This window comes from Microtus ochrogaster, chromosome 8 (assembly GCF_000317375.1).
Source record: "Microtus ochrogaster isolate Prairie Vole_2 chromosome 8, MicOch1.0, whole genome shotgun sequence".
In the NCBI taxonomy this organism is placed as follows: domain Eukaryota; kingdom Metazoa; phylum Chordata; class Mammalia; order Rodentia; family Cricetidae; genus Microtus; species Microtus ochrogaster.
This window is the reverse complement of record NC_022015.1, coordinates 35,974,503-35,990,336: the sequence shown is the minus strand read 5'-3', so window position 1 is coordinate 35,990,336 and position 15,834 is coordinate 35,974,503. Positions and strand designations below refer to the sequence as shown.

At 53.0% G+C, this 15,834-nt stretch overlaps 1 protein-coding gene across 1 annotated transcript in view; it reads right to left on the bottom strand.

The window, feature by feature from the left end:
• Nucleotides 1-643: 643 nt before the first annotated feature.
• Kcnq1 (potassium voltage-gated channel subfamily Q member 1) overlaps nt 644-15,834 on the bottom strand; it is a 323,053-nt gene continuing 307,862 nt past the window's right edge. The window contains exon 16 of the mRNA XM_005351578.2: nt 644-1,776. Coding sequence (XP_005351635.1) covers nt 1,561-1,776 — 216 coding nt within the window. The 3' untranslated portion in view covers nt 644-1,560. The remainder of the gene's footprint in view (nt 1,777-15,834) is intronic.

Sequence of the window (15,834 nt, the reverse complement as noted above, 5' to 3'; positions counted from 1 at the left end):
ATCATAGTCCCAACAGGGAAATGAAGGCTTTGAGGGGAACCTCACTTCTATTTCAGGAATCAAATTCCTACAGCCTTGGAAGCTGGTCCTGGAAAGGATCTACTCTTGGATGGCCTCTTGGGTCACCCTGGTGGGAAAGGACAGATGATAGGGCCTGGCCCATGTCTGAGGGTGACTTCCTGGGCATATGTCAGTGTTGTTCAGCTAAGCCAGGTCCTAACTCAGGCTCAGCTACTCCCAGAGCTCAAGGTCTTCTGGGAATCGGGTGGTAACTATATCTTTATCACATTGAGTAGACAGGGATACCTGGAGTGGTGGCCAAGGGCTGCCCCCGCCCAGCCCAGCTCTGTTCTACCTTTGACATTTCATTGGGCATTTGAGCCCTTAGAGCCTGGGCCTTCTCTGCATGGACTGGCCAATCATGCTCAGGCCATGACCACCTGGGCACCTGGGCTCCAGGGCTCCAGGGAACTGTAGGGTCCTGTCCACAAAGAGGTTGAGGCTGTCCATGGGAGCAGCAGGAGAGAGGAAGGTGGGGTAGGGCAGAGAACGAAGGTTGAACTCTATGTTATTCTAAAGACTCCCCCCCCCCAGACACTCCCAGAAATAAGCATGTGCCAAGATCAACCTGGGATGTCCCAAGTTTATTTGAAAAAGCCTCTCAATCAAGATCATACTATCAAATTCATTAAAACAGAGATTCTGAATCACCGGAAATTATCCTGATTTCTGTGAGGTGCGATGTCCGAGGAACCAATCCTGGGAGAAATGGTGATACCACTAACTGTGTCATGGCTCAGCTGCTGGCTGAGATGTGCTGCGATGAGGCCAGAGTCTGGGCATCTCTCCAGCACCTCTGTCAGCAAGGAGCAGGGGGCAGGCTGCACACGTAGGGCACATAGGCCTCGAGGGCCCTGCTGACCGCTTTAGGGGAGGAGCTGTCAGTCCACAGCTAACTAGGGTGGTGGACAGTGGATATCCCCCAATTTGGATGTTGGGAACGCTTATGGTATCCTGCCCATGTGATCAGCATCACTAGAGAGGGAAGGAGTTGGGCTCTGGCCTGCTGAGCCCCCATTGGCCTGTAGCCTGTAGAGTGGGCTGGATGTGCCCTACCCTTCTTGTTCCCAGCTGGGTCCAGGATTCAAGGCTGAGGGTGGGGATCCCAGACTCAGACTCTGCCATATTCTTCCTGTCTCCCTTGAGGAAGCAACTTGACATGGCCTGGATGGGCCTCCCTTTGCCTGAGTTGCATCCTAGCCCTACAAGATGCTCCCCATCACTGTGTTCCAGCCATCAGGTGAGCAACATCACCATCTTGATAGGAGTGACAATTCTGGCCTGAGAGGAACCCCATGCCTAGCCAAATTCTAGTACCCACTGGCTGGGCCTTGGTGAGCTCCAGGTTCAGGCTGGTGACTTGGCCCACGGGTTTTGGGGCTGTAGGGAGCTAGACTGCCATATGAGATTTTCAAGGGGGTGAGGACCAGGTGAGTGCCCCTGTTGAGGGAGGTGGGGCAGACCTGTTAGGGTTACCCTGGACCTCTCTTCTGAGCTGCTTCAGGAGCCCTCATCAGGGCCCATCCCGGGCACAGTCAGCTGTTCATAGGTGGGCAGGCTGTTGCTGGGCAGGAAGAGCTCAGGGTTGATGGAGCCATCTTCATCACTAGCCACCACCTGTGGCCTGTTGTTGCCAGTTGGACCACCCTGGTGTAGGGACAGCAGCTGGTGGAGCATGTCTGTGATGATCACCAGCCTCTGGTCCAGTTGTGTCACCTGTGGGGACAGAAGCAGAGATGAACATGGTTCTAGGGAGAGGCTAGTGCAGGCCATCCCAGGGCTTGAGTGTGGAAGGCCTGAAAGACAGAGAATGACATGTGTCCTTATAGATATGTGAATTTATGTATGCACCATGCTGTGAGGCCCTAGGTCACCCTCATGTGCCTGTCTACATGTGCTTATTGGGGTGCAGTACAGAACTGAGTTCTTGTGTCCATCCATCCATCCATCCATCCATCCATCCATCCATCCATCCATCCATATTTGTCCTTTCCTGTTTCTACATAGACCTAGTGGCTGGGAGCACCTCGTAGCCCCCTCCTGGGCTTTTTAGTCTTGAGACTCTAGACAAGCCTTCTGCAGCCTCTAACACAGTCTCTGGCTTTTTGTGGCCAAGTGCAGAGGGGGAGGAAGGAACACAATGGGTGTAATTTCAGAGGCCAAGGGCTATGTCTAGCTCGGCTTGGAGGGGACTGGAGCCCTACACAGAGAGGTCTAGCTGGGAGGGGCTGGAACCTGGAGAGAGAGATTGGGACAGGTGAAGACTGAGCAGACAGAGGCTGGGTGGGCCATGGAAGAGTGCCAGTCCCCAGAGATATCTCAACAGGGACTAACTTAGGACAGCATCACCTTTCTGGGTCTCCATTGACCAGGGCAGTGACTGAGTAGAGTTCTGGGCCAGGTGGTCCCTAATCCACGCCTATAAAGGGCTTGTTTGACTCCAAGAAGTAGGCGGGTAGCTAAGAAACTAGGGAGGAGCTAGAGCCAGGGTAGAACCTGGGATAAATGGGTGCAGAGTAGGCACTGGACAAAGTTCTCACTCGCTGTGCTTGTAGGAGACAATGGAGAGTCATTGGAGAACTTCTTAGAAAGAAGGAGCCATTGTATAGGGGGCTGGAGCCAAGTTCTGGGGGCCTGAAGTGGTTGGCCACTTCCTTTTCTCCTCTAGAAGAAGAGAAGACCTGTCTAGGGAGGCCAGCACAGTTCCCTAGGAAGCAGCGGCTTTTCCAGGGCCAGTTGGAGGATTCGGTGGGGGGCGGGTGGGGAGAATATATGAGCCTACCCAGCATAAGCAATAGAGCATGGGTTGCGATTGAGTGAGGGGACCTCAGAGACTGAGCACATGGGTGGTGCCCTCAGTGTGCTCTGTTAGGAAAGCAGGGGTCTCCCTCACCCTCACATGGGGACCTTGAGCAAAGGGAACACCAGTGACGCAGGGATGGAGCCAGAGGTCTTGATGGATGGCCTCATATGGTCAGACCCGCAAAGCTGCTTTAGGGAAAACCATGAGATGACTCAGCCAACTGCTGACTGCTGGCCTCAAAACCTGGTTGACTTGGGCCCTGAGGACAAGGGACAGCCTGGGGCCAGCTCCCATCTTCCTGGACAAGTGTGTTCTTGGGGAACGTCTGTGTCCTAGGTAGCTCCTGAGGCTTTCAGGACTGGCTCCTCTGTCCCACTTCCGGTTCGTATTCTGAAAGGGCTGGATGGGAGAAGTATCACGTGGAGCTCATGCCGAGAAACTGAAGCTCAGGGCTGAAGAGTGCTGTGGGTGGAAGCTAAAGCTAGATTGTCCCTGGCAGGTGAAGCTGGGGTTCACGCCCCATCCGAGGTCTCCCTGAGCCGCCCTGCACCAAAGGAGGGTTGTCTGAGCCTACTCTTGGTCTGGCTTCATGTAGCTTTAAACACACAGAGCCAGTTTGAGTAGGCAGGGGGAGAAACACCAGTTGGCTCATGGGAGATGGATTGTTTCGTGAATGTTTACTAACCCACACTTTCGCTGATGGGCAGAGTCATTAAAGAGAGTACTTGGGGGTGGGGGCAGGGCTGTTTGAAACCTCCTGCAGGGCAGCTGCCACAGGGCCCACCAAGCCTGTGTGTGCCACTCCAGGGTATCTCCAAAGCTTCCCTGGACAGTTCCCAAGCTCATAATGACCCCATGGCCACTGTTTATGCCAATCGGGGTTTTGAGGAGTCTGTTTGGGTCAAAAGTTGTCCTATTGGCCAAGCTGCTAAAAGCAGGATATGGGCTAGAGTCCTAAGAGGGTCCAGAGTCTGGGACCTCAGTGTGCTGCTGTCACCTTGTTTGAGAGGGGAGGGGTAGAAGTGTGGAGACAGGAAATAGTGCAAGGGGTCATCTAAACACACACACTCCTCCAATTCTCTGGCTGCTTGAGAGTTTGCCTGGATTCCATGGCCATGTGCGGGATCCTCCTGGGTCCTCTTGGCCATCCACCGGATCCTGCTAATTTGCCCAGCTGTGCACAAATAGGGCCCTCTTGCTTGCCCTGGCTATCACGGCAGTCACTTGTGGTTGAGTTTTGTAACTTTCCTAGCCTTGATCAGACCAGCTTGGCCTGGGGTGCAGATACCAGGGCTTGGATTCAGGGTACAGGGCCCTAAGATACATTCAGGCTGTGGATCTTTGTTGGTCAGCTGAGGACACTCTGTAGAGTCACAGGAGAATGGTCTTTGGTGCCTTGGGGGGACGTTCATAGGTTACTTTCAGAGGCCATATTAAAAATATTTGCTGCCCAGTGAAAAGTTATCAGATGCCATCTGGCAATAGAGGAGCCTGTGGGGAGATGGCCAGTGTGAATGTCATATACTTGTATTTATGATCTTGCCTGGATCTTAGTGGCTGGCTGTGGTACTTGCCATCTAGTCTGTCCAGCACAGCTTGGGGATCAAGGGTTGCCCTGTGAAGTAGGACAGCCTGGCTATGCATTTTCCTTGTTGCTTCTGTTTCCCTAGCTGGGACGTGAACCAAGCTTCTGCCCACCGGTGTGTATAGCAGCCTGGGGAGCTTGTCTGCCGAGGCCATGCTTCTGCCTCGAAAGCAGGTGGTCTTAGCTTGCTCTTTTGGCCTCTGCCTCTTTCCTGGCCACTAGAGAGTCTCTATGCCCTTCATGCCCAAGCTGTGTCCAGTCCTGCTGGGCCATTCAGGGAGGGTCCTGGCCTGGTGTACAGTGGCTCCTCAGCCCCAGAACCCAGTTCCAAAGATAACATTTCAGCAATTGTTCTTGGAGCCACCTGGCTCTACTTTCTTCCTTTGGGGTTTTGAGTGCATGGCCAGAAAGCTGGTGAGCGCTGTGTCCCATGCTGGGTAGGTGGAGGCAGGGAGCCACGACACCACAGGCAGGTGCCCAGAGCGGTGCCACCACCTTCAGGGAAGGGAGTGCCTGCTCTGGGCTCTGGGATGGTATTCTCCAAGAGCTACTGGGACAGATCAGTTTTGGGGATCTCAGATCTCATCACTATTTGCAATTCAATAGTGATTAACAGGGCAAGGCAGACAAAAGCCTTGTTGTGCCCTGTCTCTGTTCACCTAAGTAAAAGCCATCACTGGCTTCTGTGGGCCTCAGAAGAGAAAAAAGCAATTAGAACAACAGCTAGTTAGAGAGCTGGCGGCGGCTGGCGATCAGACTCAAGGCAACGGGGATTCCTGTTTGATGTGGTTATGAATTTGCTTTCAAAGGAAAATCTTGAAGAGTCTTTTCAGAATTTTTTTTCTTTCAGAACCTGCCAAGCCTTGATCCTTGGTCAGGACCCCCACAACCCTGGCCTGTGGATCGTCTCAGCCTCAGCCTAACCTGGTGGGGATACTTAGGCTTGGGTTCAGGGTGTAAGGCCCTGGTATGCATTCAGGCTGGGGATCATTATGGGTCAGCCCAGGGCCCTCTGTGGGGTATTGGGAGAATGGCCTTTGGTGCCTTGAGGGACAATCATAGGTCACTTTTAGAGGCCATATTAAAAATATTTGCTACCCAGTGAAGAGCCATCAGATGCCAGCCTGGCAACAGAACAGTCTGTGTGGAGTCAGCCAGGGGGAGTTTGGTAGAAGACATAGTGCGCATGAGCCTAGACCCCAGTCAAGCTGCTCCCTGGCTCAGTTGACCCCAGGCTCACACTGGCCTCCACTTCTGCATCTTATGGATCAGAAGAACACTGCCTGGCGGGCCCTGATGATCCTCAGCCCTACCTTAGGCTGCCTGCCCATCATCACTCCTCCTCCACGTCCTCTCTCCCAGCACCCCGACACCACCATCAGAGAGACACCTCTTTAGTACTGTCTAGGTTAAGTGTGGCCCTACTTTGAACAGAAGGAAGGAAGTCTGCCTAGGGTACTATGGGAGAGGGAAGAGTTGGGGCAGAAGTTGGAGGAGTAGCGAGGGAGCAGTGATTGGTAGGTACTGGGGCTTCAATGGGTTTATATATGGTGTTTATACAAACGAGCTTAGCACTTCTCAGCAGGTAGCATTATGGTTCTCATTTCAAACACTTCATGGGGATGCTAAAAGAGGGGTGTGTAGTGGGGCTGTTAGGTTATCTCCTGTCTCCTACCCCTTTGGGGGCCTTCTGTTACGGAACTTTCCTCCCATCAGCTGGAGGCCAGGCTCCCTGGACAGTTCTATCCTCCGGCGCAGCTAGCATCTCCTATTCCCGGAACGGTTACAGTAGTGTCTACTGGCTGGCCTCCCACTTCAGCAGGTTTACACGTGACAGTCCTCTCAGAACACAAAACAGCACTGTGCTGCTGGCCCAGGAGCCACCTTATAACTCACTCCCATTTCTCCATGTGGCCTTTTTCTTTCTTATTCCTGTGACTCCAGGCCTATGCTGCTCCTCAAACACGGCAGTGTATATCTCTCTCAGGGCTGTCCTCTCTCAGCCCTTTCTTTCCTCTGCGGTGATGCTGCCAGCCCACACACAGTCACTGTTTCCTCAAGGTGCCGGCTTCCCTCACTGGAATTGGGTCAGTCAGTTGTGGTCTTTGTCCACACTACTCTGAGTTCAGGGAAGGATGCCACCAATGCTAGGCCCGTGAGTACCCTCACTCCAGAGTCCAAGCCCAAGGAAAGAAAGGTAGTTTTACCTTCTCTGTGCATTCAGGCCTCATCCTCACCTAGCATCCATCTGCATGGGGAGACCACAGTGAACTCCCGTGAATGACACACGGTCACGTGGAGCTTGTACAGGTTGGTCTTGTGGAGTGGAGTGGATGCCAACACGCATTAAGTGTGGTGACCGGAAGAGGCTGTACTTACAGTTGTCGAATTCATGACTTAGTGCTCTGGCTTTTGCAGAAAAGCCTGCAAGCAGTATCTCTGGCTCACAGTCACTAGGGTGGCCTTGTGTCCTTTGGCTCCCAGGATCCACAGGGCACATGTGTGAGCCTGCCTGAGAATGCAGGCTGGGTCCTCTCTGGGTGCCATGTTGAACAGTGTCTCTCTGCACCAATCCCAGGGCCTTCATTTTGTCAAGCAACATCTCCAACCCCAGCTGTTCATTTTACAAATGTCTAAAAAGGCCTGGTGTGGTCACACACACCTTTGACCTCAGAAGAGACAAGCGAATCTGTTCTATATAGTGAGTTCCAGGCCAGCCAGGTTTATATAAAGAAACACTTCCTCTAAGAAAAAAAAAAGTCAAAAAATAATGACTCAACCCGTGATCTTGTTTATGCAGACAAACACTTGGCTCCCAGCAGCATATCAGATAAATTATCTATGCCAACATATAAATATTCCTGATCACCAGAAACATCAGTCACATGAGTGCCAGTTACCACACCAGATGGGACCTGGGACTATAAAGAGCATCCCTAGACTGAGATGTGGCAGGCACCCTGACTATTCACCAAGTCAGTTCTTAAGAGCCTCACCCAGGGAAACTGACATAGCGAAGACTTTTGCCTCTGTGTCCGGGCTCTGTCTCAGATCTTTAGTCCACTTTTTACAGAATCTGCTGTCCAGACCTACAGATGCACGGCTCTACACATACCCATGGTCCATAAGATTTTTACCTGGTTCCCTACAGCTGCTTCCTTACGCCTGCCTCTCTAACCCTTTCTTGGATCCCTGCCGCTATACACACACACACTCACACACACATGCGCGCATATTCACACATGCACACACAACACAAGCACATGCACACACACACAAGCATGTGCACATACACCACATACACACACACATACACACATACACACACATACACACACATACACACACACACACACACACACACACACACACACACCATGTAAGTTCTCATACAAAGCCAGGCCCTCAAACCTCTGCAGACAAGGCCTGGCCCAGGCCAGCAGTCTCACCCCTGACCCAGACGCCTGCACTCCCCTCCTTTGCTTTGCTCTGGGCAGCACCAGCTGACCTTTGTGCTCAGACCTATGCCTTCATCTCTCCATTTTTCCACTGCACCAATGAATGTCATCTCCCTCTGCAGCCCCTCCCCAATCCCTTCTCACACAGATCCTGAACACATCCTCCTCCATTTTGCCTGAGGACCTTTGCACTCACTGGACTCTCTGCCAGGAAAACCTGCTCTCCACTGCTTTGTGGACTTTCAGCCGCAATGCCCACTGCTCCACAAAGGCTCCCGCTTATCTCGTTTTTCCTAGCACACTCTGTGACGGTTGCCCCCCTCCCCAACTGACTTACTGAGTTTATTAATTGACTTGTTTATTGTCTTTTCTTCAAACTTTAGGATCCTGAGGTCAGGTCCTAAGTGTGCCATTCCTGTTGAGTCCCTGATAGTCGGACACACAGTAGGTGCTTAGAAACCCATGTGATCTAGTACAAATATTTGCTGAGTGGCTAAATTAATCTTTGGTCTTTCTCTTGGGTCAGGGGGTAGAAGCCCCCAAGAGCCCTGCTTTCCAGGAAGGTACTGGGCAAAAGCCAATGGGATATACAACTGCCGGCAAGTCCTTTCATGTTCATTGATTTGTAAAGACTCTTTGTATGTGAAGGCTTATCTTTTGACATGTAGATCACAAGCATTTTCTCTTACATGCTGTTTGTTTTGTGACAGCACTTATGGGGACCATTGTTTTTCCAAATAGGAGCTCTATCTATTCTTTTTTCCTTTATGGTTTCCAAGTCAGTGTGTACTTGGCTAACTACCCCTTCCTCAGTCCGACTTGAATTTTTTCTGGTGTTTTTTAGGTTTGCATTTCACCTGTAAATCTTTGATGTGTATGGGGTTGATGTAGTTTTCCCTATAGTGGTTAATGTCTCACTGGGTGGGGGAATATCTTTTCTACACACTAACCTCCTTGCCTGTCTGTTTTTTTAGGGTTCACTGTATTATAGCTCTCTCTCTGTCCTGGGTTTCACCATATAGGCCAAGCCAGCCAGACACTTATGATCCTTCGGCCCCAGCCTTCCCAAGTGCTGAGATCACAGGCCTATGACTACACACACACCTGGCTTCTAAATAGCTTTAATCCCTCCCAGGAAACCCTGTTGACTTTGCTCTCGACTCCCTAGCCTGCGCTGGGAGCCCTTGTCACCTCTCCCACACAATCCCATAGGCTCAGGTGGCTGGGTCTCCCTCCTGCTTCTTCTCCAGCTACTAAAGTCAACCTTGGTGCTCATATGACTCATTTCTTACCCTGTCTTCAGACCCCACTGCCTCACACAGACGAGCAGTTGATGTCCCTGGGCCAGCAGTGTGTGGCCCCAGGTTACAGGACACTAGGTCATCTCCTCCCTCCCAGGTGCCCCTGTTGCTTGGAACCGTCCATTCCATAGTTTCCCTGCTTTGTGTGAGCTGATGACAGCTTCAGGGACAAAGGTCCTGAGCTGAGCAGTGGCAGGCTTGAGGCCCCATAGCCCCTTGCTCCTGACAACACTGAGGGCCTCTGCCTGCCTGCCCTAGAAGCTGCCTCTTCCCCCCTGGCAGTTAGTGGAGGTTGGGGGAGATCTAAGCTCAGAATGGGGACGCCAACCTCTCTAAAAGATTCGCCAGCTCTTGCAAGCCTCAAAGTGTCCTGTTTGCTGAGGCGGCTCCATGTCAGGTGCTTAGGAAGCGGCTGCTCTGCCTGCTCAGTCCCCCATGGGCAGATTCTACAGCAGTTACTCAGGCTGGGCAAGCATGTAGACAGGCTGGAAAAGTGGAAGCCGAGAGGCCCTGTTTGTGCTGGCTGCAGGCACAGGCCCCACCTGCATTGGATTCTCTTCTGCTGGAGTCCCGGAAGCTTGAGGACTCCAGGCAGAACATGTTGTACCAAAAGCCAGAGCCTTCGGCCAAACTAGGTGGGCAGTGGTGGCAGGTGGACAGGGACCACACGGGGCTCAGGCAGTTGATCAGGACTGCCCACGTGGGCCGGCACCACACCCTGTGTCCTAGGCAAACACAAGCAGGTCTGTGGCTGCTCCTGTCCCCAGTCCCCAGCCTCCTCAGACCCAGGGTTTGTTCTGTTTGTCCTTTGTCCATGTCCATCTCTGCCCGCCACTCTGGGACTACCTGTCCATGTAAACACGGGTGAGCTTTTCTCTGCCTCGCCCTTCATGTATGTACAGCCATCCAAGCGGCCACCTTCTTGTTCATACAACAGACATTTCTATCATCCCCAGTAACCAGGTGGGGGAAAGAAGTGTTTAATCTCTTGGTTCCTGCTTTACTCTCTTCCTTGTAACACTTGCTTCCTGGTGGACAACCTCACTGGGCCTCTGGCTATGGCCTGGGTCTGTCCCCATTGCCACACTGACCAGGACCTGCCTTCCCCGGGTGGGATCTGGGTGGTGCTGGGAGTTCACTTTCTGTGGGGGCATCCTGTGACTTGGCTTATCCTAGACCTTCTGGATGCTTCTTTCTTGAACATTCTCAAGCGCTAACTAGTCACAGGCATAGTCCCAGTTTTTTCTTCCATTCATTCAAGATTTTCCCTGGCTCCATGTTGATCTCATGGGCCTCTCAGGGTAAAGGGTGGAATCCCCTTAACAGTACCTCTCTCCTGGTCTGAGTGCTGGCACTCCCTGCCCTTTTAGTATAAGAGCACTTCCCTGACCCCCAGATTCAGCTGCACCTACAACCTTGGTATGTGTTCTCCTTATACCTCACCCAAGCTGGGACTGTCCTTGAGCTAGACCCTTGGAACAGCCACGCACGCCCCTCCCTGCCCATCTGTGTATACTCCGCTTTCCAGGTGATGGCTTTCTTTCTCACACTATCTCAGATACAATCAGGAGTGTTGGTAATCTGGTCCTCCGTGTCCCTTTGTGTTGGTCTCTACAAAGATGGAGCTACATGGTCTACAGTGACCCATTCTGTAAAATATAGACATTCAGCACAGCCTCCCATTTCTCCCTGGGGCCTCCTCTACCAGGTGCTTGGCTGGCGACAGGGTGTTTACCCTCCCTAGCTCCGGCATGAGACACTGTATCCCTCCATGGCAGTTTTGACATCAGCCGTAATATGATCCAGGTGTGGCGGTCCACTTGCTTGTTTTTGCTCAATGCAGGCTTTGAGGCCGCCAGTTAGAACATGTCAAGGGCACTTGCTTCTTGGGGTGGCTGCACATGCAGTGGGCCTCCCTGAAGGGACCAGCAGTGCCCTAACCTGGGCCCTGATGCTGGACAAGAGAACCCCGGGGAACAACCCAAGCCCATGAATGCACGGTGCCTGAAGCTTGTCTGGAGGAGACGCCTGTTCTGGTGGAGTGCTAGGGTCTAGAGCAAGGTTGTGCCCCAGTGGTCCCCTCACCTGCCCCTGGCTCCCACTACCCCTCAGCCCCTGGTAGATCCTAAGCATCTGTTCGTGCCACAGGTTTTCCACCTATGACGGGGTTTCCCTAGATCCTGCCTCCTGGGCTTGGCTTCCTGGTTCGCAGTTGCTAGTTCCTTATACGCTACCCTCTAGTTTGTTCCCTGGCCTCCATTCCCTTAGCCTCCACTTTGAATTTGGTGTCTTTAGAGAACACCCCCTGTGTCTCATGGCCCAACCAACCCATCCAGCTTTTGTCTTTCTCCTCATAATAGTTGTTGATCTTCAAGACATCCATCCTTTACCCTCCTGCCTGAAAAGGACACAAGCTCTGCCTCATGAGTGGCCCCATGACCACTCTGTAGGCATGGCTACCTTAGGAGCCCCAATCCGCTCTGCTGTTGGCTTCTAAGTTTTTCATAGCTCTTACCCTAGAGCGACCTCTGACTGACCCCAGTCAGCTCCATCCTGCCAGCCCTAGGCCCCCTGGCTTTCTGGGACCCTCCAGGCCCTCTGTACCTGCTGAACTATAAGCAACCACCTCCCTCCCTTAAGAACTTAGTGTTGTTATGTCTCAGGCTTTTTTTTTTTTCTTCTCCACAGTCCTTCATACCTGCACAACCTGGATGGCCTTCTTCCAGTTTCCTGCTGAGAGCTCAGGGTTCTTGTGCTGACCCAGGTTGTCTGTCTCTCCAGGTCAGGCAAGCAGAAGGAGGCTCTTGCTTTACCCATACTTGGGTCACAGTAGGTGCACAACACTGACCCACAGGATGAGATGCAGGAATCATGGCTACCTTAGGCTAGAATGACCTAGAACTCTGCTGGTAGGGTGAGAGAAAAGCCTGGTCTACCTGTGTGCACTGTGTCTTTCATATGCCTGTGGATGTGTGCATGGCACTGGACACAGGCTCTGTGGAGCCGAGTGTGGCTATGTGCTGGAAGCCAGGAAACTGGGAGCTACTTCTGGAAAGCAGATGCCATGTGGGCAGCAGGGAGCTGGGTAGGAAGTTCTGAGGTAAAGGTGAGCACTATCCAGTCAGTGTCCCAAGCTCACAAAGCCCTGCCTGCCCTCCTGGGGCCTGAACATCCTGCCTCACTGCTACTCAGACTCTGTCCCAGCCTGGAGATTGAAGGGGCCCCATGACTCAGCCAGTCAGTCATCCAAGCTGCAGCTGTGGCTGACCCAGGTGGGCAGGCAGCCCCCAGCCCAGCCTGCAGAACGGGATGGGGCCCCACTCCCTCCCCTGCTTCCTGCTTCTACTCTGAGACAGGATTTTCTGAAGTCAGGACCCCTGAGGCTGGAGGCTAGGCTGGAGGCTAGGCCTAGGGCTCCGGATGGGGGCTGGGTGGCTGGGCCTGGAATCTAGACTCCTGCTTCTTTTCTGGTGTTTGAAACTGTGGGGACAGAGTTAGGATGATCCTAACTACCTCTCCTGGCATCTGGGTCAGGCCCAGTATTCCGCTTGGAGTAGAGGCTTGGCTGAAATGTGGGGTGTGGGAGACAGGACAAGGCTTCCTATCCTGTCCCCTCTCACTCTTCGTGCCACAGAACTTCCTTATTCCTCTCAACACAGGGTTCCCGGACTCCACTGGGACAGAAATTTCAGTATCTCATAGGTGGGCCCAGTCTTAACTCTATGGGTTGGGAAACTCTAATGGAGAGACAGCAGGTAAAGATCCTGAGGTTGGGCTCCTATGGGGCTGGTAGCAGATGGGCAGATCTTTAAGGCTTAGAAGATATCACATGAATAGAGGAACCCGGGATCCCGGATCCCTTTCTGACCCTCTAGTCACTGGGAACAAAAGGGCTGCCAGCTCTCCTGGCTTCCATCTCCCCTCACCCAGCAATGGTGTTTCCCTTCACATTAGCTACGACGCCACACCACCGGCCACCCTCTCCCCATCATTCTCTCCTCTGTGCTCAGCTCTGGTATCTGTGCTGCCTCCTCATTGGACACTGGGCACTCATCCTCCACAACCTGCCATCTGGACACAAGGCTCTGAGGTCACCCACCAGGTGCCCTGTGCTGGTCTTCACAGAGCAGACCAGAGAGTGTGGGGTTAGCCCCTGGCTGCCTCTGGTCTCCCGCAGACTGTTCAGGAAAGGGGCGAGAGGAGCTGGACCAGCAGGAAGTTGCTGGGGCTTCAAGCCAGGCCCCAGTGCTCCAGCCCATCTGGACATACTTGGCAGGTTTTCTTCTTCGTGTTCCCAAGCTTGTCAGGATGGACCCTCACACTAGACACGTCCAGCCTGCTACCTGCTGCCAGGCCACCCTGGACAACTTCCCATGCCTCCGCCTCAGGCCACCCTGCTGATCCCCAGCCCAGGCTCAGGCTCTGGTGATTGTCTACCTCCTGCTTCTGTGACAGGAACTGCCAGGGACACTGAGGTGCTAAAGGTGTTGGATGTGAGGGAAGTGAATTTGCTCTTCAACAATGGCTACTCACTGGCTTTCTGTAACCTCAGTAGTCACCTAAGGAATCCTAGTGGGGTTAGTTGGGACCCTAGGCCCCAGGATGGTAGATCAGGTCTCTCCCTGGCTCAGACTGCCATGGATCTGGGTGACCCATGTTTTCCTGGTCACCTCTGCTTAAGTCCTGCCCCAAACCCTGAATGGCAGGCATCCCTGGGCAAGCCCCCAGCTCTGCTGCCTTTTCCGAAGTTGGGCTCGTGTGTGAGCTATGGTGCCGGGACTCAGGCCCTGCCTACTCAGCCTGTTCTCCTAGCTTCCGAGGGTCCTGAAAGAGGTGACTTCAACAGATGTTTTATCTCTGGAGGTGGTGGTGGGCATTGGTGCCACCTCCCTCCCTTTTCTGGTGACAGTTCTTCCCTAAGCAACCTGCCCCAAGCAGAGAAGCACAGGAGGGATCTGTACTGGGAACACACAGGAAGGGGAGGGGGATCCAGGACCGTGTTGACACAAGCAAAGAGCAAGGTTCTCTGGCTCGGCCCTCACCCCTGTAGGGCTGCAGCCAGGCCTCTGGTGCAGTGTAGGTTACAGTTACTACCCCTCCCTGCACCCACAGACACTCTTATCCTCACTGTAGTCCAGGGTCCACATCACAGTTGTGCCCCAGCCCCCAACTCTGGCCATGGCCTCCTGCCACCTTGGAGATTGACTGATCTATCCTGTAACCTCCCACCTCACTCCACAGCCAAAGATAGGTCATTTACTATTCTGTTAGGAGTCTTTTCCCTGATGCTGGGCACTATGGAATGCTGACCAGGCCCTGGGTCCAGGCAAGGCTAGGGGCCCTGAAGAAAGACTCTCTGGAAGGCTGCTGTCTCTGGAGCTTTATACATAGTTAGCTTGGCCTGTAGTGGCTCTCTTTGTTCCTGGGAGGAACCAGGTGGGTAGGATGAGGGTTGAGCTGTAGGGAGGACATGCAGAAAAGCACCTGGTAGATTTGGAGGTTTACCGTGTGCCCATGACCTGCAAAGCCACAGCCTGGCTGCCTCATTCCTAGAAAGTACTGCGACATCTCATGGGCCCCACTAAGTTCCCATGTTCTACCCAGGCTACGACTGGAGTCAGATGTGGGGCGCTCTTTGGAACCCAAGGCTGAGGGCAAATAGGTTGTGAGGGCTCCCAGAAGGTCCATAGTTCTCAGAAGGTAAGCCAAAAGGTGGGGAAGCCTCCACCTAGGAAAGAGGTTCTGGTTGGCCCTGGGCCCATCTGACCTGGGCTGACCCCTCCATCTGATGAGAGATTCAGGCCTATCCTGCAGTTCCCAGCCCGCCCTTCCTGTGCTTGGGGCTGGGAGGAAGAAGTCACCCGGGACACCAGGGCTATGGTAAGGGGCTACATGCTGACAAAATGGGTGTGGTTCACAGGCCCCAAGAAGCCCTCAGTTCCCCTGGCTGTCAGGTTCTCCATTACTAGTCGAGATCTTGAAGCCTCGGAGACCATCCAAAGCAACATTCAGATCTGGGAAGCCTGCCTAGGGAGGAACCCAAGTCTCTCTGTCACCTCTGGTTAAAGGAGGGGACACCTGGAAGCGAGCTCTCCTCTCTTACTACTGCTCCATCCCACACATCCACAGTTCTGCTCTTTCCAACCGGGGTCTAGCTGACCCCAAGACTACACACGCTGTGCAGTGCTCCACCCTGGCTCGCCCTTCATCTCCTGCCACCCAAGACCCTAGCATGTCCTCACCTTCTCCTTGCAGCCCCAGCTCCCCACTGGACCCTCTCTTCTTCCTCACCAGGCCACCAGCAGAATTTTCTACCTTCTGGTACCTACATTCCCTTCCTGCATTTTAGAGGCTTCTCGTCAATATTAATCAATCTGTCAGAAGCTCTTCCATCTCCGAAAAGCCCAGAGAGGGGGTTATATCCCCAGGTCCGAATTCCTGTTTCTGCTGTTTCTGGAGGGGAGTCTTTAAATTTCTTGACTGTTTCTTAGTTTTCCTGTTTTATTTCTAGAATCTCTTTTTTTTTCCTTTTTTTTAAAGATCGCCGTGTAAACACTGTATTCACAAGGTCTTCTGGGATAACAGCTTTCTGTTTTCTCTGTAGTTCAGGGTTGCCTTTGGGTTAGG